This window comes from Quercus suber, unplaced genomic scaffold, assembly GCF_002906115.3.
Source record: "Quercus suber isolate HL8 unplaced genomic scaffold, Cork oak 2.0 scaffold_951, whole genome shotgun sequence".
In the NCBI taxonomy this organism is placed as follows: domain Eukaryota; kingdom Viridiplantae; phylum Streptophyta; class Magnoliopsida; order Fagales; family Fagaceae; genus Quercus; species Quercus suber.
This window is the reverse complement of record NW_027070371.1, coordinates 157,433-179,883: the sequence shown is the minus strand read 5'-3', so window position 1 is coordinate 179,883 and position 22,451 is coordinate 157,433. Positions and strand designations below refer to the sequence as shown.

Here is a 22,451-nt window from a genome sequence, read left to right as displayed (position 1 = left end):
AAATTAACCATTTTCTAACCGTTTAGACAATCAATAACTTGACATGGTATCATAGTAGAAAATACTAAGTTTGATTCCTACCTTTATAATTTAACAAAAATCTTTTCTTGTCTTTTTATTCCAATCTTTTAATTTAATCTTTATATTTTCGAAAAAGAAGAAGTAGATTCTACTGGTGCTGTACTATTTATAGCAAGAATGAAATAAAAAGCATAATTGTCCCGTAATAATCCAATTTTAATTATGAATTAGTGCTACATAGAAATGAAATAAATAAATAAACTAGTAAAACAATGGGTGGAAAATTTGTATGGAACAGAGTTTCTCTCAAAACTAGTTTGGAGATAACTCTTCAAACTTCTTATGTATCTTTTCTTTTTTGTATGAATTTTGAGAACTTAATCGTTGAATTTCATATTTTTTATATTCTTAAAATTTATATTAAATTTTGTTTAAATTAGATGTTATTTAGTATTCGATCAATAAAATTATTTTTTATACACAATTTTAGATCATAAAAACTTGAAATTTTAATATTTATTTAATGACATAGAAATTAATATTTAATTTTCTTGAAATTTTGCAAATATAAAAAATATAATAAGAACATGCATTCTAACAATTAAATTTTAAAATTTATATTTGATATAAAAATATATAAAGAATTTGTAAGATTTTTCTCCAAACTAGTTTGGAGAATCTTTGCTCATTTACAGGTTGCAATTTGAAGAGAATCTTTATTCATTTGCATGGACATGACTGCCAAAAAGGAGGTCGGCTTGTTAAAGCAAGCAATGTGAGTGACATCATGTTCCTCTCCACTAGCCGCTTCTTCAACAGTCAGCAGCGGAGCTGACTGCTTTAAGTCTCCAACTACCAGCCGCCCATTTTTTGCAGTTCCAAGCAATTTGTTAGCTGAGCTCTCTGAGTCTGACCAAGAAAAGAAGATAAAAAAATATCTCATCTACTTTTTTTTTAATCACATGAATTTCAGCGCCCATGTAGCACATTGCTAGGGAAACAACAGTTTCTATTTCTCTCATTAAAAAAAAAACAGTTTCTATTTCTCCCAACCAAAAAAAAAAAAAATCTCATCTACTTTTTTTTTTTNAGCCTTGGAATGAGGTAAGCTTCTATGTGGATGTGGAATCTAATCCATGCTTTCTCTTACGATGAAATCTGACCACGAATAGTGAAGCTAACAAACCCAATAGAGCAGCTGCCACCATACATATTATTACAACAAGACACTGGGATGGATGTTTGCTCAATTTTTGGGGCTTTACCTCTGAGTCACATTTTCTAACGTTCAGAGTTGGCTTACTCGCACAAAGTGCGAAATTGTTGAAGAAGCTGCTGGCATATGCATCATTTTCGAATTGTGTCGGGATCCTCCCATTCAAAAGATTGGAAGAGAGATTGAGCAAAGTGAGCCTCAGGAGGCCAAGTTGTGGTGGGATTGGGCCAGAAATTTGGTTTTCTGACAAGTCCAACTCAGTAAGACCGGCCAAATTAGCTAATTCCAGAGGAATAAGTCCAGAGATTTTATTTCGGCGAAGGTTTAGAGTATTTAACGTTTTCCATGATATAATATCTAGTGGAAGGGAGCCCGAGAGTCGATTTTGATCAAGAAAAAGAGTTGTTAAATAAGGAAGAGATGTTAATTCTTGAGGAATTGTGCCAGTAAAGAGGTTATTACTAGCCTCAAATACCACCAAATTTCTCCAGGAAGACACTCCAGCTGGAATCGTACCAGAAAATTTGTTGTTATTTATTTCCAATCTTGAGAGATTCGTTGCCACACTTTGAGGAAGCTCGCCTGTAAACGAATTGTCGCTTAAAATCAAGACGCTCAAATTCAACGTTGTCCATAGGCCACTAGGAATATCCCCAGAAAGCCTATTATTGTAAACAGTCACAATTTTCAAACAATTGCAATTGCCAAGCGACTTAGGCAATTCTCCAGTTAGGTTGTTGTTAAAAGCTACCACACCCGCCAACCTTTCGTTATCACACAAGTGGTCTGGTAACTTGCCTTCAAGCTTATTGTCTGCAACTTGGAACTCTACAAGCATAGAATACCACCCAAAGTCCGGAGGCAGAGTCCCTGATAAATTGTTGCTAAACACTTTAAGGACCACCAGACTTGGAAGACGGCCAATACTGTCTGGGATTTTTCCAGATAACTGATTGAAAAACAAACTCAGACCTGCCATGTTTGTGAGTCTGCCAAAATCATCAGGTATGCTTCCGGTCAATTTATTATCCGAGAGGTCAATAACATCCATGTTTAATGCTTCAACCACCCGAGGAATCTCCCCAGACAATCGGTTTCTGTAAAGATACACAATACTTAAATTCTTTGGCATAAACAAACTGCTCGGAATTTTCCCAGTCAGATTGTTTATTGACAAATCCAAATACACCAAAGCCTCCATTTCTCCAATCGTGTCTGGGATTTCCCCATTCAAATTAGACGCAGTAATCCATAAATACTTAAGCTTCTTCAACTCCGTGAAACTCGAAGGCAACTCTGCTGCTGTCATGTTTACATTATAGGCCAACCCCAGTGACTCAAGTTTGAACAAGTTGCCTATTTCTGGCGGGAAAGAACCGTTAAACGCACACTGGAAAAGCTGAAGCGTCCTTAGCTCCGTTAACTGTCCAACAGATGCTGGAATGTTACCATAGAAGCTGTTGGCTCCAAGGTTGAGGCGGCGCAGGTGAGACATGCAGTGAATGTCAACGGGGATTGTGCCGTTGAAATAATTCTGCGAGAGGTCGAGCTCTTCAAGCTTGGAACAGTTGTAGAGAGCTTTAGGAAACTCTTGAGAAATGAAGTTGTCTGAAAGGTCAATGACTGTGAGGTTCTTGAGGTCACAGATGAAGGGAGGGACAGTTTGGGTGATGTTCTTGTTTTGAAGTAGTAGTTGGGTGACTGTTCCACTGGTGCAAGTGATCTCTGGCCAGTTACAGTGGTGGGAGGAGTTTACGTGGCTTAGAGATGGTGGATTTTGCCAGTGGCTTAGAGATGGTGGGTTTTGCCAATGTTGCTTTAGTTTCAGGAGGACTGTTTGTTCTTTGTCATTTAGCTGAGACTCAGAGTTCGAAAGTCCGAAAAGGAGGAGAAGGAAGGAGAGGAAGACACTTGATATGGTCATTTGGAATTTTGGATGTTAAGTTCGTTATTCCGGTTTCTCAACTCAAAGATGAGCAATTGGCGAGCAATCACTAAGAATTTGCTCACTTTAAGAGGGCGTGAACCGGGGAAATTTACGTTGGGGTCCACGTATGAGAAAACTTTGCACCATTTTGTAAACTAATCACTACCCATTCTAAAAATATTGGTGATTAATTCTAAACCAAATTCGTAATAATTTTCATTTTGATATAAAAAATCAGAGAATTAGTTATGATATCATCTTATATTTTGTTGTGAACCTTATTTTAATAATATTCATGATTAAACATTCTTGTGTCATTATTGCAACAGAAATGATTAGAATAAGTACAAGTATAACCAGTATAACCACTCTATAAACAAATCAATTGATTTTCTAGTTCTTATTAGTCATTGGCACAATTCAAAAATATTTAATATTTTTAAAAAAAAATTGAGATATCAAAACCATATTATGCTAGTAATGGTAAAATTTGTCACTGAGTCTTGTGTCTAACTGATACACCATTGTGTTTTCTGAATTTAAATCCTCACTCCCCTCATTATTGTAAATTGTAAGAGCATTAGCATTGGAAATTCCAATGCTACTCTATTTTACAATTTTAAAAAGTCCCTTTATCATTATACCATACCATTTTACAATACATTCACATCCCAAACTTTTACTTCCCTCTTTTACTCATTAAAATAATATATCTACATAATAAAATAATATATCTCAAAATTATATCTTTTCTCTCCCATCTCTCTCGTCTCTCTACATAATAAAATATTATTATTTTTTTACAATACTGCTGTTTAACATTCGCCAATGCACATAGTTTTGAGGCTTAAAATTTTAAATTTCCTTTAGATTTGGCATTAGCATTCCCCAATGCTAATGCTCTAACTATCGAATAATAATAATAATAATAATAATAATAATAATAATAATAATAGTGAAATTTCATTGTCAGTAGTTTTTTTTTTTTTTTTTTTAGAATAAAACTTAACTTACTTACTAATAAACAAATATCTTCAGATCTAAAAAGGTTTATAGTCTCTCAATCAAACCTTGAGCCTTTTTTTTTTTTTTTGGAGAGAAAATCAAACCTTGAGCTAAGCTAAGAGTAAGTAGCAATGATTTATTGTAATTGACATTTATAGCAACATAAAAAAATATTTCTAATCAATAATGATACTAAATTATAAAGTCATCTTGTTAATGATGAAAAATATAAAAAATTAAAATTTAAAAAATAACTCTGTTGGGAGTTGAACAGTATGATAGCCCTGAAATATTAAAATTTTAATTTTGAATAATCCAACCACCAAAATGTCAAACAAAACATATAGTCATAATATATAATTCATTTAAAATTTTTCTCTAGGCGGAGATTTTTTTTTTTTTTTTTTTAAATAAAGAGATTTTTTTTTTTTGGTTTTGTTTTTTAGTCTAATATGATTTTTATTTTTGATTTGGGGTCTTTAAGGAGGCTTAAGTGAATTTTCCAAAATATTTCATAATTCCAGTTCCCCCAGTGTGAACAGAATATGGCCGCTAGAAATAACGATCAGTTTTCAAAGTCCTTGCCAGGAAAATTCTAAGAGCTGGGTTTGACACTGCCAGTGCATTTCCAAGCAAGGGAGTGCTTGACCTTTAGGGGTCAGTCTTTGGACCCGTGAAGTAAACAATGTAAAAGCGTTAAAATACACATGATAAGTTGGCAACATAGTAGAAAAGATTTGAACTTACAAATTTAAAAGAAAAATGCTAAAAGTACTCAAAGTTTTATAGATTAATGTAATAATAAATGTAATTGGTGGATTTCAATCAAGGTTTTGAATTCTATTTCGTAGACCATTTAGAATTGGCTACCGGAATTGAATATTTTGGTACCAGTATGCATTGGTGCACTGTTTTGGGATTACGTACATGTGTTTAGCTAAAATTTAAATTGTCTTTCTGAGGTTTAAAAGTTAACACTTTACTATCTGAGATTAGCTCCGTTAAGTTGCCATAACCTACCTCCATACTTTCACCGTTAAAAACACACAAAAAAACATAATAAAAATATAAAAATCAATATCTAAAAGCATATTTATTAAAATAGTGAAGCTTTTGCCCAAAAACACTCTTCCTCTTTTTTTATTTTTATTTTTATTTTTTATTTTTTTATTTTTGAGCAAAGAACACTCTAAGAGACTTGAACACCTTAGATCCAAACCTAGAGAACATTATTCAAAATTTTAAATACATATTCAAGGAAAACACATACCAAAATCCAAAAAGCCTCACAATATTTTCAGTCAATAAGTGATATGGATAAGGTATTAAGATCAAGCTCACATCTCATCCTTCGAATTACAAAGTTTAAATAATTGTGATAATGTGATCCGAAATTCATATTCAAAATAGTTGTGCAGATGGTGATATGTGACAAAAAAATAGTACTAGATCCATTTAAAAAAAGGGCAAAAAAAATATCAATTAGTCACAGTCGACCATTTTATTGGTCCTTCAGGACTCCATTCCCTAGATTCCCCATTTACCATCAGTGAAAGCTTGTCAATACAGTGACAAAAATGGTTGGGAAGAGCAATTATTAGCAATAGAAATAGCATGGTTCTTGAGATGGTGTGCAAACCGTATAGTGTTGGAAGCTATATATATTTGAGCTAGAGTTTGAATCAATGGTTTAAGAACATTCAAGAAAACCTAGCAACCCATAGACCTAGCAACCTACAAAAACAAAGAAACCTTAAACGACCACCATCACACTAAAATCAAAGCCCACCATCAATGAAACTGAACCAAAAAAAAAAAAAAAAAACCTAGCCTCCTCAAGTACAAGGTCAGTGGCGGAAAAACCAAGAGCTGTTGCTAAGGGCGGTAGTGACAAAAAAGTAGCCCCAATCACAGGTTCATACTTTATATACTACTTAATCTTCCATTGTGACACCACCGCCTATAGAAAGAGATTGAGGGGTTGGAGAAAGGAAATAGAGAATTAATCAGATACAAAAGATTTTTTGAGCCAAACACTAAAAAAAGACGAATTTTGATCTCGTTTTTGTGTTCTTGATGAAGCTTCTGAAGCTTCCAAATACTTTTTACAAAAACCATCTCTGATCTTGTTTCTTTTAATTTTGTTATGTAGATGGTGATATGTGACAAAAAACTAGTACTAGATCCATTTAAAAAAAGGGCAAAAAAAATATCAATTAGTCATAGTCGACCATTTTATTGGTCCTTCACGACTCCATTCCCTAGATTCCCCATTTACCATCAGTGAAAGCTTGTCAATACAGTGACAAAAATGGTTGGGAAGAGCAGTTATTAGCAAGAGAAATAGCATGGTTCTTGAGATGGTGTTTTCCTTTTTTCTTCGCTAGGCTAGGTGTTTTCCTTGAATCACCGGGTGGTTAGCGTCCCCAAGTGGGTTTATTTGTGTCTCAAGGCTGTGCCCTTAGGTTGGTGTTGCTCGAGCTTCACCCCTTAATCCACCATTCCTTGATTCAGTATCATTTGGTGAGTGAGATGGTCGAGGAGATGGTTTTGGGTGTGGGTGTTAGGTCTAGTGAGCTTGATATGGGGTTGTGGTCTAGTGACAACCCTGTGGGTCTAGAGCTACACACAGTGATGTCGAAACCCTCTTCATCTTCTTCGAAAAAACCTTTTTTTCGCTTTGGCTGAAAAATGTGTTTTGGAAGAGAAACATATAAGGAGGTTTAGAAAACAGTTTCAATTTCTAGCTGAGAAGAAAGTACGTCTCCCTTATCCAGACAAGAAAGCTTGTGCTTTTGCCTATGGCCTGTAGACATCGCATTTTGTACCCCTTACGACTTGGGCCCCTGTTCTCTAATGATGTCTGAACTTTAAAGCCCAAGTCTAGTTTAGAGCCTAATCAGATATTAAATTGACTTAAGGAGTGTTAAAATGTAAAATATAACTTTTTTAATGAGCAAAAATCTATTTTTGGAAATTGTAAAGTTGTAATTTACAACTATTTTATGTTCGCTTTAATTCCGTGCCAAATTTGATTGTAATTATGTTCAATCTTATATACCCTATATTATTTGTGGGATTTCATTATAACGGTTGTGTGTGAGAGAGAGAGTGTGAAGACTCAAGGCAATTGAAGACTAAAGATGTTTTCGCTGGTAACTCGCGAGTAAGCTTCTCATAAAGTGAAGCATGTTCCCTGCACATGACTGGAATGCAAAGAGTTAGGGTAGGATGGATACAACTGGTTTTCGTGAGTGTCTCGCGGGTAAGGCTTTCCCGCGAGATACCCGCGAAATATTCTGTTTTGTTGAACTGCCATTTCTGATACACACTATCTGTACCCACACTATATATACCCATATTACTCATAGATGTTACACACTATCTGTACCCACACTATATATACCCATATTACTCATAGATGTTGAGGAGTGCTTCTAAAAGAAAACCTTAGCCACAAATCTTGAGAGTTAGAGATTGTTATACCCACAATTCTCTACACAATTCATTGTGGATTTTCCTCAACTTCTACCTTTTCATTTCCATACACTTAAGTGGTTGATAGTCCAAACACTTACTACACCCTTTCAGAGTGTCAAGTGAGGTTTTGATGTTGCTGGGAAGTATTTGAAGAAGCCAGGCTTTGGTGCATGCAATCGAGTGTATTATGGGATCCGGAGAGCTAGACAAGACACGGTTTCGAGAAGCCTTGTTGGAGTAGGAGCTTGGAGGGCTTAGGTGCATTGGGTAGATTAGACTTAGAGGGTCTTTTGCTACTCGTGTATCCCAACTGATTGTCTAGTGGATCGATTACCGCTTGGAGGGCGGCGGAGAGGTTTTACGTCGAGTACTTCGGTTTCCTTTTCAATAACACATTGGTGTGTTATCTTATGAGAATTTTTTTTTTTTTGTGATTTTGTCTTGTTAAATACTTGGATAATATTATTCAGTTTTTGTTAAAAATTAGTTTGATTAATGGGATAAATTTATTTATAATTTCAATATGTTTTTATTAATGAAATAGGTTTTATTAGTCGAACCGAAAAATTAAATAAAATTTTTTTAAAAATAAAAATATATAAAAATAAGTTTGAGAAATTATAACATAAATATGTAAATTAAAAAAAATGGGCATATGCCAAAATTAAACTAGTAATTATAATTCAAAATCAAGATTTCACAATAATAAAATAGTCTTTTGATAGGATAGGCATCTTGGAAGTAGGTAGACAAACAGATAATTGCATTTAAACCTTTACACTTTTTCTTTTAGACAATATTTGTAAAGGTCCATTTTCAAAAAGTAGGAAAAAAAAAAGGGTATCAAATCAAAATAAAGCAATGGGAGAAAACAGTTCAAACCGAACAATCCAGCTTGCTTGGAAAATATTCCAAAGAGAAACTATGGAGCTTGACTTTGACTTGATTTGCCAGACGGACTATGTTAGATCGGATCTTTTATATGTTTGTTAGTTTTATTCTCGATATATAACCTATGTTGTGGCATGTTGAAACTTAAATTATGCTTTCAGGAGTTAGGAGAGATGAGCCAATCAAATGAATAATGCAGGGCTATGTACTTCTGTCAGACATGAATTACGCGCACTTCTCTACTTATTATTCAACCAGCTCAGGTTTAGTGAAATTGGTTGGATCAAAAGACTAAGGAGAGCAACTCCTCGTCTTCGTCTTCGTCTTCGTCCTTGTCAATATCTCCAGTCTCTAGACCCCACATATAATGTGACACTAATCCGTGTGATCCACGGGGATGTACTCACCCGTGTGATGCACGATAAGTAACGTATTTGAAAACAATGTAAAGTCGGATTATAACATTCGCATGTGTTTTGAGTATAGTTTAGATCATTCTACAGTAATACCATATCTTCCGTACAAGGGTTAGAACTTGGTGTGATAACATCTGCTTTCCAACCTCTCCAGAATTAAGAATAGAACTGCCTACTACTAACCACCTATTTCAGATTCAAAAATCGAGTATGAACTTGTTTCATCATATATTTGATATCAAAATTTATGCAGTGAATAATACGAAAGAATAACCATTAATCCACCCGCAATTTGTCAAACGTCATTACAAATTCAATCATTTCATCCATAAATTTCAACAACAACTGAATTTAAGTTGTCAGTTGTAACTAGAGTGAAAACAAATAGAGGCATCAAAGGCGAGTTTCTTATCAAATATCACTATAGATTTACATCAAGTATTAGTATTAAGACAATATATCTTTGTAGTAGTGATGGAAAAGTTGACTAGAACTATTCAAGATCAAGTCTCTTGTGTATGCCTTTTGCAAATGATATAGTTTAATTTTAGTTAATGAAACTAGACAAGTAGTTAATCAAGTTAGAAATTTGAAAAGATGCTTTAGAATCTAAACGCTCTAGGTTAAGCGTGCGTTTGGCATGTGTTTATCCAACCTACGTTTCTGCGTTTGAATTAATTTTGTGAGTCCCTTCTCACTGTTCATGGGACCCACAGCTGAAAGAAAAATGCAGCTTATTTTAGAGGAAACGGTGCGTTTAGCAACGGAGAGAGGAAACCCACACAAAAACGCAACCACCCATCTGATTTCCATGGCTCCACCACTCTCCACACCGATTCAAACAAGCTCCAACCACCAATTCAAACCTCAGTAACTGAAACCCACACCGATTCACAACACAATACTCAACAATTGAAAACCCAAGCAAAACGCAACCACCACTCTCACCAATTCAAACAAGCTCCAGCTACCGAAATTGATTCAAAAACTCACCACCAATTCAGCAACCCACAATGATTCAGCAACCCATGCCGATTCAACTAGTGACGCCGATTCAACAACACACACCGATTCAATCCACCTCTGAAACCCAGCCACCGATTCAACTTTAGTACCGGAACTAAAACCTAGCCAACACACCTCTAAAACCCAGCTGATTCAAACCACCACTGAAACCTACGCCGATTCAACCCACAATTAAACCCACCTCTGACACTCAGCTGATTCAAACCACCACTTTAAACCTAATAAACTCCGATTCAACCCAACCAAAACAACTAAGAGAAGAGAGAAAAAATAATACTGAGAGAAAAGGAGAGAGAGAAATACAGAGATAGAGAAGAGGGAGAGTCATAGAAGAAAGGGAGAGTCTAGAGGAAAAAAAAAAATCTACTACTTTAAGCACTTTCAACTTCAGCTACAGTATTTTCAATAAAAAAAAAAAAAATCTAGTTTTTAGATTATTTTGCTACAGTACTTTCAATTTTCAGTTTCAGCAAAATAAGTGGATCCCAAACAGACTCGAAATAAGACCTAAACAAATATACTTTAGAATCTAAAGAGTAAAACAAAGATGAAGGGTTTGTAAGTCTTTATTGTTAAGATGTACCAAAAAGCAAGAGCTTTTAATATCTTAGATCAATAATTCACAAAGATTGAGAGATTGAAGAAGATGTGAATTATAGGATAAGTGTGGGGTTGATGAAATGGAGAAGTGCACAGTAGACTACATATTAAGTTAAACAAAAAAATTTATAAGCCTGCTATGAGACAATTATACATTATGGTATTGAATGTTAAGCTGATAAGAGGCACCATGTTCATGAAATGATTGTAATTGAATTGAGAATACTAATATGGATAAGTGGAAATACAAGGAAACATAGCCTTTGAAAAGAGAATGTTCACTTAAAAAAAGGATGGTCCATATTGATGAAAAAAATGAAGGAGTCACTAAAGATGGTTTTCTCAAGTGAAAAATGTTTTTTTTTATTTTTATTTTTGATAAACTTCAATATATTTCAAAGTCAAACTGAAAGTAACAAAGCCTGGGCATCTTCCTTACAAGCTGAAGCCACTCTGGCTAGAAGATTGTCCAAACACAAACAAAAGGAAATAAAGGACTATAGTGCATACTTTGCTGCTTCATGAGCAGCAGCATTTCCACTTCTTTTTACCCAAAAAAACAAACATGAATCAAAAGATTTTGCCAAAAACAAAATGTCAGACACCAGAGAGGAGATAGCTCATTGGGGGCAACCCGTGTAGTCCAGGATAGCATCAATACTGATTTTTGAGTCACTTTCCACAATGATAACCCCCCCAGTTTTCACCTCTGGCTAGGTGCAGAGCCCATAAAATAGCTTCAGTTTTAGCTGCAATTGGTGATCTCTTTGGCAGAATCTTGGACCATGCCTTCAGTACAGTTCCATGTTCATTTTTGGCAACAACCGCTAAAGCTGAGTTATTTTGAGCGATAGCCGCATCCACATTGAGCTTGATAAATCCCAAAGGAGGTGGGGACCATCGGATCACTGGTTGTACCATAATAGGGGCTTGAGGTTTAGAAAACACTATAGCACATTCTTTAAACTTTGCCCCGATTCTACCAATGGATGCCTGAAGGTCAACAGAACCTTTTAGGTGGATAACAACATTATGAATACACCATATCTCCTCCATAGTGAGCACCATTTTAAGTGATACAAGCCAAAGATCCTGCACTTGACAGAAGGTTGTTGGTGGTTCCAGGATTAACTTAATGATGTCACAGGGATGGGCTAAGTGATCTTCATCTGACTTGAATCCCCAGCATGTTGTGAACCATAGTGGCTTGGCAGCAGGCATTTAAGGAAAAGATGAGAGGCAGATTCCACCTCTTGGTTACAGAGAACACACCATGGCTCAGGAATGTCCATTTGGATCATCAAATTTTCTTTTGTGAGGAGTGCATTGGGGGCAACTCTCCAGAGGAACATTTTGATTCTTTGGGACCTCTGATCTTCCAGAGTTTTGACCAATTTACTTCAGTGGCAGCCCGGGAAGGGGTGCTCAGCAGAAGCTCTTTATAAGCCGATTTTACCGATTATAAACCTTTTGAGTCTGGAATCCACATAAGCTTGTCTGGGCTCGGCCTAGCTGGGATGGGAATGGAGAGGATACCTTGAGTCGACATGGGGTTGAAAATATCCAGGACCATGGATGTTCTCCAAGTGTGTAGCTCATGGTCAATAAGTTGAGATACCTTCATATCCGATTGAGTATATGACTCATCTTTTAGGGAGGGGATGAAACCTTTAATCCAGGGTACCCAAAGATCCAACCATACATCAATCAATTCACCGTCTCCAATAATGAAACATGCTCCCTTCCTAACCACTTCCCTTGCTTTCTCTATAGCTTTCCAAATGGGGGGATGCATATCTAGCTACTTCCGTCCTAAGCCAATCATCTTTTACCTTATATTTTTCTCTGAGAATCCTCATACAGAGGCTATCTCTTTTGGATGAGAGCGATTAATGCAATAGTGAGGAAGAGTTAGTTGATTCAAGTAAAAGGAACAAAAAAATATAGAGAAATACCTAAAATAACATTAGTAAAAGTTATAAAAATAAAATGACATGTCAATTTAGCAAGTAACAGGGAGTATGACTTTGAATAGGATAGAATAACGTAAAAGAATACTAACTTTGATTAGTCTATTGAGGATCCGTAGCTAACCCAACATTTTTAGGACTAAGGTTTTCGTGGTTATTGTATCAAGTCCTGAATTGATTATGAATATGACAAGAAGCTGATTACAGGAGTTACATTCACTTCAAACTGAAATCCCTACCTAGAGCATTGTATTTTTGTTCCTACTTTCAATAAGAAAGTGGGATATGAAATCCTACAAATTCACTTTCATTCCATTGGACTCAGTGAAAGAACTGCCCAAGGAAATTGTGATAATATGTCTAAGATCATTAGTGGACCAAAGAATCAACTTAATCTAAGTTATAAGCACCTAATCTAAAAAGTATCAGGTTGTTCTTAACCAAACAGAAGCAATACACAAAAACAGCATTAAAAAAATTCTAAGAAATGTGCATACCTGAAAATGGAGGCCGACATTTGATAATGATGTTCGAACATGAAATTATGATGACTTTGACTTGATTTGACCTGACCTTGTGTCACTAACTTGACTAGATCTTGTGTAAAGTTCGATTGGATCTTTTTGTTACCTTCATCCTCAATAACCCATCTCATGCCAGGTAGAATCTTAAATTATGCTTCAGGTGAGCTGAAAAAACCCAGCAAAAATCTCCTTTAGTTGAACATTAGAGGGCTTGGCTTATATCCAGTTGGCAAATGCACCAGACATGCATCCATCTCTGCAAGTGTGCTGCGTCCATTGCCAACTTGCATCTAGTACACAAATTCAAAGAACAACTATTAGTATAGTCTCATATCTTCATACCCCACTATCAATGAGGATGGGTCATGTTTCTTACAGCCACAAGATGGCAGACTGCATTTCCTTCTCCACCCTCACCACGCCAAGAGAGGAGGGGAAAAAAAAAATTTAAGGATGGCATTAAATGTTACAGATTGTGAAGCAGATACAGGCATATCAAACTCAAAATGCATTTCCTACGTTTGTCTTGAATAAATTTTGAACATGACAGTATGCACATTCACATCAAACTAAAGTCCCATCTGAGCCAAGATTCAGAGCAGTTTTTTTTTTTTTTTTTGGTTCATTCTCTTCAATAAGACCATGATTTGAAATTATATGAATTCCCCTTCATTCTATTGTGCCAAGTGAAGGAACTGCATAAGAATCCTATTTCGATCCATTCTCAAAATCCAAGATTCAAGCCTCAACCATTTTATTTCGCACTCTTTTTTTTTTTTTTTGGTGGGGGGGGGGGGGGGGGGGGTGGGGTGTGTTAGGTTATGGGATCTATAAACTTTAGTAAAATCACATTAAGTTCCACATCTGGGTCACATGGATCTGTAGAGAATTGAAAAATGATTATAAATGTTTATGAATGAAAAAATTAAAAAACTTAGCCAAAAAGAAAATAAAAGAATGAGAAACTAATATTGGAAGAAACAAAAATCTAACCTCCACATAATAGAAGCCAGTTCTAATAAGAGGACAATCTCTTTCCTCTTGTTTGATAGAATTATACTCTTATATAAAATAAAATAATAAATAAATAAATAAACTCCTTATAATATTCTGCTACAGATAAAGGAAATCTTTTGAACTATGGTTACATTAAAAGGCATTTTTGCTTTTAATTTATTTCCTTTTTTCCTATAGCAAACAAGATAATGAAGACAATCTGCTTTGCTTTGTCATTTCCTTCTGGCATATTAATGCAAGGAGCCCAAGTAAAATCATCTATTTTCTTCTGGGTTTTATTTTTGATTTTTGAACCAAACTTCTTTTTAAATTTGACTTTACCGTTGTTGAGAATCATGAAGGATTTTTTTATTAATTATTTTCCTTATTGATGTACTCCTTGAAAGCCCTTTTAAAAAGGCTCTAGTAAACATAGAAGACAGAATATTGAGCATTGAAATTTCATATTGGAATTTTTCCAGTTGCTGGGTATTGATTCTTAGCAACTTAGGTGCTGTTTCTAAGTTTTTAGCTTGGTGCTGAATCATAAGGGCCTATCCTTTATTTTTTGTTCAATTTTCTTCCTTATATTCAATTCTATCTCCCAGTCCTATCCCCTCCTGATCTGGGTCTGCTCCAACTAACATGCCCCCTGTAATAATTAAGTGAAAAGGTCTAGCATGTGATTGTCTTCTCCTGCCCAAGTGTATTGCTTGGGAAAACCAAGGTGTGATTGCCTTGTGTTTATCTTTCTTTATTTCTTAACACCAAACAGCCATCAAACATATTCAAAATCCAATCTTTTTATTTCCTGAACCTACCTAAACCCTTAAGCATCAACACTTATTCAGGAACCTTTCAAGATCTGATAAAAAAGTCTAATTTGGCATCGAACTTCTAAAGAACCTACATCACTTGAACATATCTTAATGGATGTAAGTAGCAACACTTGGTCAACCTTCATTAGTAGAATTAAAGAACAAGCTTCTTAGATAGTGAATCAGAAATCATATGATTATTGTTGGGAGAATCATAGGGAGAAGTAAATCAAACATCTGTTATGATTGTTGAACTTCTCAAATTCCTCAAGGGAGACGTGTAAAAGGACTCTTCTTTTTGTTTTGATATCCCAGTTACATGCTAGGTTGCAATCAAAGCAAAATGAAACCAAGTATTTAATAAGGGATTCACCTGTGATGGCAATTACCACAAAGTAATATGTTTATTGTCCCAAACATAGCAAGAGATAGAACCATTACATATGCTTGACTTCCTAGCTTACCACTCAAAGGTTGCAGAAAATCACTTTAAGGCCCATATTAATAATGCCTTGCTTGGTATGATTAAACAAGGATGGTTAGTGTATGCTGATTTAGCTTCTCAAGGCAAGTAGGGCCTTAACCAACCGATATATTCTTTTGATATACCTTACACCTTGAATTTTAGAATTTGGGAATAGTTACAATACATCCTGAACGTGACATTTACAATGTAGCAGAACAAATATAGGGAAGAATGTGCAGCATTCATGAATCATATCTAAAAATTCACCTATGAGTGGTGTGGGGAAGATGTAATCACTAGGAATATGGTGCAAGTGATGATATTTCTTCTTCAATACAATGTACAAGAATTATGCAAATTGCTGTATCTGCTTCTTCTTTCCCCATAGGTTGCTATGGTACAACTTTCACTGTATCACATAAGGTTTCTGCTTGCTGGTGGCTAGAGAACATAACCAAAAGGTAGGGGAGCCAAGACCAAGATAATTATCCCTTTCAGCAAGTAACCTTCTTATGTTGTCCCCATGCAAAGATCATGGAATCAAGCTAAAAGGCTCTTTCAACTTAGCAAGTTATTTGTACACTCACTAGCTTTTAGTCACATATACCTGTAGAAACTATTTTGGCTTCCATGAACTAATTCTGCATCCAGCTTGATATTAAATGTCAACAACTTGCCCTCCAGTGTACAGACCACTCGTCAAGAAGACAGAACCATATCCACATAAGTAAAGCACCAGAGTTTTTTTTTCTTATTGGTTGTCCTACATGTCCTACTGTCTTTCATGCTTACTCCTCTTAATTCCAATTCAATCCTAAGAACTTTGGAACCTCATAGTTTCTAAAATGTCAAAGTGACCATGGTAACAGCAACATGACATCATGAAAGCAAAGCACAGTTTCTTAGGGATCTCATGAGATCAAATGCCTCAAAGACTAAGTCGCAAATCATCCTGCAGAACACAATGCACAAACTAATAATATTTAGCATCCTAAACCACTTTAACTGAACACATTTGGTTGGCTGATGAATAGGATGTTAATACAAAAACTCAAGCATATAATGCCATATTCCCAATCCTCAAATTTCTTTATTTCCACAATATGCATTACAGCAACAAAAAACTTTGTTTACAAAAATATCATAGAGTCGAGAGCAGCAAATAACACACATAAGGAGATGGCGAGCAGAGTCTCAAATCACCCAATGCCAAAAATAAAAAACCAAAAAAAGAAGAAAAGAAATATGTACCAGTTTGAGACGAAGTAGCCGCTGCAGATTCATTCAACAGAAACAAACTCACATCGAGTTTAGCCTTGTGAGCGTAAACCACCAATCCAATCCAACATCGTGATCTTAATTCGACCTTCGCGTATTGGACTTTTCCAGAGGCTGGGCACCCATGAAAATGTAATTAAGTTTTACCCAAAAAGTGGGTTCAGACGGTTAACTACGGGCTCGTCCCCGCCGATGATGATCGCCACCGTAAACATTTTCGTCATTTCGCTGGTTGTTGTGTTAAAGAAAAAGCAAGAACTCATACTTCTCCGTAACTCTATCAAAGTAAATTACTAATAAATAAATAAGATTGCGTGTTGGTATTGGAATTTGGAAAGCGTTTTAATCTTTTTCTTTTTCTTTTTTTTTTTTTTTTTTTTTAAAAAAAAAAAAAAAAAAAAATCTCTTTTTAATTTTTTTTTTTTTTTACCGCAAAATTTGCAAACTAAAATTTTATAGATTTTCTTATCAAAGAAAAAAATATACTTACTTAAAAGTTAAAAGGTAAAATTGACTATTTTTACCTTAATTTTTTAACTATGTAGTCAAATGGCTCATTTTTAAACTATGTAGCATAATACCATTGTTTTGATATTTGATATTGCTAAAGTCGAGTTATGCTTGATATCATTATTCAATCTTTTTTTCATGCGACTTCTCATTTCACCAAAAAGATATAAGCTTTCTCTTTTCTTCTAATTTAAATTTTTGGAAGAAAATAAAGTCGTGACATAAAATGCTAGAAGTATCAGCATGGACTAAAGATCACACAAGCAATTTTTTTTTTAATCGATTAAAATGTTTTTTCTTAGTCGAGACACATGGCTCCTATATTTTCAAATCATTTTGAATGTTTGGAGTGGAATGGACTTATAGCCTATCATTGTCCAATCTTCTCATGCAATTTTCCTTTCTTTTAAAGATTTTTTCCCCTCATTCTAATCAAAATCTCTACAATTAAAAAAATAAAATCAGGGAAAAATATAAAAAAGTAGCACCAAGGGATAATTTTCTTTGTTGATTGATTACTTTTGTTTTCTTCCTTCAAACGATGGGACATGATATGTAGACATGTTGTGGAAGCACTTAAGCCGAAGTAGTGTCATTGCCTAGAAAATCTTGGCAATTTGGACCGGCCCATTTTGTCACAAAGAAATCTCACTTTGTGATGAACCAAAATAGTAATAAAGGAATTTGAAGAAGGCTTATTAGTTATTACTGGCACAAACTGTTTTATATGAATTTTAATAATAAAAGAATTGAAATTCGAAGATTTTTTTTTTCTCAACAAACATTTTTCAAAACAATGTACATTACAAACATTTTAAAAAAGTTATAATAATTTTTAAAGAATCGTATGCTAAATTATACTATATATAATACACTTTCTTAAATAATGTGAGATAATTATCCTTTATTTTAGAGAAACAAACACGCACACATTCTCAACAAACACTTGCATTATGAATTTGAAATAATATCTTATATATAATCATTTCCAAAATAAAATCTATCTATAAATTTTATCAACAGAAAAATAAATTTATACTTATCAATAAAACATATTAAAAAAAAAAAACCAAAAACCAAACCCAAATCATTCTTTTAAAATGCTTTCACTACAATGAATGAACAAAAATTGCAGCAAAAACATACTTAAAAATTACTATTTGACTGTTGTGGGGATCTTATCCACCATTGAAAGGATAGTTTTACAATGGAACGAAAACTTATAGTGAGAAATAAATAATAAATAAATAAAAAGGCAATATATATGACATGTTGGAAAGCATAAGTATTCCAAACCTTTGGAAATTAATATGCCAGCTTATACAAGGTTCCTGATTTTGGATTCTGAGAAAGGTGATTGGTAAGTGGACTGATTCTCAACTTTGGAGAGGGTCAATATTTGCCATCATTGCAAGGTCTGTCTAGGTATTGCATTGGATCCAAATCCTATTTAGTAAAACGTTTTATTTTTCTTAGAACCTATACTACTACTGACAGCTAATAGATTTTATATGGCAATGGACACATTTTATTGGGGCAGTGTTGTGGGTAAACACCCATGGAAGCATAACCCACATTAGATACACAGATGTAAGATCATGATGTTATATACTCTGATATGAATAATAGAAGCATTTTTTTTCCAATTTTTTTTAGAGCATATGGCATTTAATTGTTCAATAGCTTTGGATCCATTTATTTAAAGGTGATACTAGAAATAATTGAATGCCAGTTATGTCGCTTTGTTGGACTTGGAGTTTAGAAGTGTTCTAGATGTCATTGTCGCTGATTTAGTTGTTCTATAATTCTTTCCTTGATTTTAAAGTGCATACTGATTTTGCTATTATTATCAGCATCTTCGTCATCGTCGTCATCATCAGAATCTGATCCATTAGTTACTTTTTTTTTTTTTGTAAGTAATCCCTTAGTTGTTGTTAATGAGCAGCATGGCGTGAATGTGAAGCACCAAGAGTATTTTGTTGATAAGTTGTTTTGAAAACATGGATTAATAAAAGAGTGTCCTGTTTTGTAAAAATTTTAAGTGGAGTTAGATATATATTTTTACCTAATTGTCCTCAAGTTTTTTCTTTGTTATGGTAAGGTTTAGGGGTTGTAGGGTTAGGATTTATGGCCCAAGCCCAGAACAATGAATTTGTAGAGAATGGGTGAAAGAGCTAGATTGACACTGGAATTGACAATAGTTAATCACAACCTATAAGTATAACCCAACATGAAGTTACACATAAAAAATGGAATGAAAAATGATGTCCGAAGAGGCATGTTATTGATTATATAGTGGTTACAGTTCTTAGAGCTACAGTAAAGTTTTCTTTTCTTTCCTATTGCTATCTTTTTTTTTTCTTTCTCTCCAGGGGCTTTTTTCCTTTATATATCCTCATTTTTCATCATCTCCATCGTCCACTTGTATTTCATCTGTGAACCTACTCAAGTATATGTCACGTTAAGCATCTCCTTTGGCTCTGTGTGAGTGGCGGTAGGTGAGGTTACACTGTTCAGGGGTCTTCTCCACATAAATACGGCCAAAAAAGCTGCTGTAGTGCCTTAAAAACGGTGGTAGCAGCTTTTCCTTTAGATATTTCTTCATTCTTATCGTCTCCAAGTATACTTAGAGCTTATCTTGACCAGGAAGAGTGCTCGGAAGTTCATTTTGACCTTTTATACGTTCAATTGATCTGTACTATTCGCGCCAGAGGAGTAAAATCTCTTCGGACAGAAGGCGATCTCTTCGGATTGTAATCATTTTTCTTTTTTGGCGATTCCTCTTCCAGATGGGCCCTGCCCTTATCCCTCATTCTCTTCGGACGCATAGTAATCCTCACATGGGGATTTAGGCCCACTACATTAAACTGGGCTTTTTCCCCCCACAATAGCCACTCAAAATTTTAATTTTTCCCTCGCATCCGAGGAGAAAGAGTAAAATTTTGACCTGCCACGCAATGAAAAATAATAAGAAGTTTGAAAAGGGTCCATAAATACCCAAGTTTGCACGTGCGTAGGCATAGATACAAGCGCTTCATTATTGCCGCTGTCAGTTTCGTATTTCCAAAGCGTTGTATTAATTGCTCCAGGTGGCATTTTGTCTTTTGCATCCAACGGTGGATTGTTGATCCAACGGACAGGATCGTTCTTCGGGATTTGGATGGGGTGAACTACATCCTTTCACTTGCCTACGTATATAAGCCCTCAGAGGAGGTTACTTTTCTTTACTTTACACATCTTTAGAATACTCAGCAAACTCATTCATCCAAAACCCTTCGAGCTTCTTCGATTTTCCGTCTTCTTTCTCCCCAGAATCTAACAAAAGTCCACTTTGAGTTCAGAGATCATTCTCCACTCCCACTTATGTAAGTTTCGGCATCCTTAGCCTCTTATTTTCTTCTCGGCTCGTATTTTCAACCTTCGAAACCCCCATTTCCTAGTTACTGCTCCCATTTTTCCTCAACAATGGGTAGATTCCAATACCTCGTCGATAGTCCGGCGTTGATAGAGGAATTTAAGCGGACTTATGGCATACCACGGGGGGTCAATCTGAGATATTACTCCCCGGAGTGAATACTAACGGACCGAAGAGAGGGGGTGGTCGTAATCCCAATGATAGCCTTCATCGAAGGGGGAATGACCCTCCCAATGGGTTCCATTACCATGAACTACCTTTGCAACCACAGACTCTCTCCTGAACAATGCGTGCCCAATACCTTTAGGATCCTAGGAGCTATTGATGCCTTGAACCTACAATTAGGATTAAGGTTGACCTGGTGTGACCTGGTACATATGTATGAGTGTCATAGCCAAAAAGGGGCGGAGTATTACCTTAAATCCCGATCCGACATCGTTAGGTTGCTCTCTTGCCTTCCCAAGCAAATAAAGGGATGAAAGACAACTATCTAATCGTCTCAGGCGCATGGCATGACGTTCTACACTGTCCGACCGAGCCAGGAGAGCCAGGTGTGACTTCCTAGACTTAGGGTTTCTAACAATAGGCTTAGGATCTTCACTCTTCATAATCTCATTATTTTTTCTCTATGCTGTCATATTTCAATTTTCTGATCAGATTTGTTTGTTTTGTTTGTGTTTGTATTTGTTTTTTTTTTTTTTTTACAGATAAAGCACATACTACTCCTCGACTTAGCCTTACCAACATCGCCGCCCTTAACTATCTATTACGCTCGGAGATATTTGTGAGCGAAGATGGACAGCTCCGGTCCATCCCCCTTATACTCGGCTACACGTCAAAGAAAACTGATATTCAGCCAGTCTGCAATGCCGTTACACAAGGTGATCACCGGCTTTGGCGAATAGACGTTGCTCGATGCCATTTTTTAGCTCCATACGATCTTGAGCTCGTCCCACACCCAAATCCACAAGGTATTCCACTGCTGATCCAACCAGTTCAATAAGTCCCCATTGAACCAGTGGTCACAGGCGAGGGGGTTGGCTTTTTATCCTCTTCATTAGAAGAGTAAATAGACAAGTTCAAATTCGAGGGCGAAGCTTCAGGGGGAGTGCAGGTGATAACCTCCTCAGATTTTGAGGAGGAAATTGACAGGCAGTCCGGCGTTCACCCCCCAATTCTGATAACCACTCTTCCAGAGGACTCTTCGGAAGAAGAAGGGATGTCAGATTTAAAAGCTCTGCTGAAGACGAGGGGCAAAAAGGCTGAGCCTAAGGGGACTGGGACTTCCCAACCAGTGGTGAACTTGCCTCCACCACCACCTCAGGTTCCTGATCCAAGCTTAAAGCCAATACCAGATTTGAAGAAAAAGAGGCCTCTCGAACCTGAGGAGAGGGAGGTAGTGGTGCCACCAAAAACCACCAAGCAGCAAAAGGTGGTGAGGGACAACAGGATTAAAAGGGCCTCATCCGTAGAGAGTCGGGAGGAACCTCCTGTAGCTGACGTGCGCTGAGGGCAACGCACATGGTCTCCCAGATTGGAACTAGATGGCGTTCCTTTTTCTTGGGAGACCTCCGTTAGAAACTATAATGGGAGAAGAGCAGGGCTGATAGCTGAAGCCTTGGAGCAACCACTGCTCCTCCCCTGAGACATGGAGTCATACAGGCGCTTCAGCCAGTATGAACTTTTCATGTCCCTGAAGAGGGACCTGGCCATGGTAAGCGAGCTTACCTAGCTCTTCGGTTGGCATGCTAATTTTCATGTGTTTTATGCTAACATTTTTACTTTAATGTGTAGATTACCCAGCAAGTCTTCGGCTTTGTAGGTGAAAATCCATGAGAGGCAGAGTACATTTGAGGGATTATACCAAACTCCGGAGAAAGACTAAAATCCTG

At 35.9% G+C, this 22,451-nt stretch overlaps 1 protein-coding gene and 1 long non-coding RNA gene across 2 annotated transcripts; both read right to left on the bottom strand.

Moving 5' to 3' along the window:
• Positions 1-706: 706 nt before the first annotated feature.
• LOC112017875 (receptor-like protein 52) lies at positions 707-3,161 on the bottom strand. The gene is made up of 2 exons (XM_065768503.1): positions 1,325-3,161; positions 707-930 (listed from the first exon to the last, which is right to left on the bottom strand). The coding sequence occupies exons 1-2, from the start codon at positions 3,159-3,161 to the stop codon at positions 707-709; spliced, it is 2,061 nt and encodes a 686-aa protein (XP_065624575.1).
• Positions 3,162-10,966: 7,805 nt separating this feature from the next.
• LOC136065383 (uncharacterized) lies at positions 10,967-16,963 on the bottom strand. The gene is made up of 3 exons (XR_010627012.1): positions 16,608-16,963; positions 13,050-13,366; positions 10,967-12,454 (listed from the first exon to the last, which is right to left on the bottom strand). It is a non-coding gene; the product is annotated as an uncharacterized LOC136065383 (long non-coding RNA).
• Between the last annotated feature and the right edge of the window lie 5,488 nt (positions 16,964-22,451).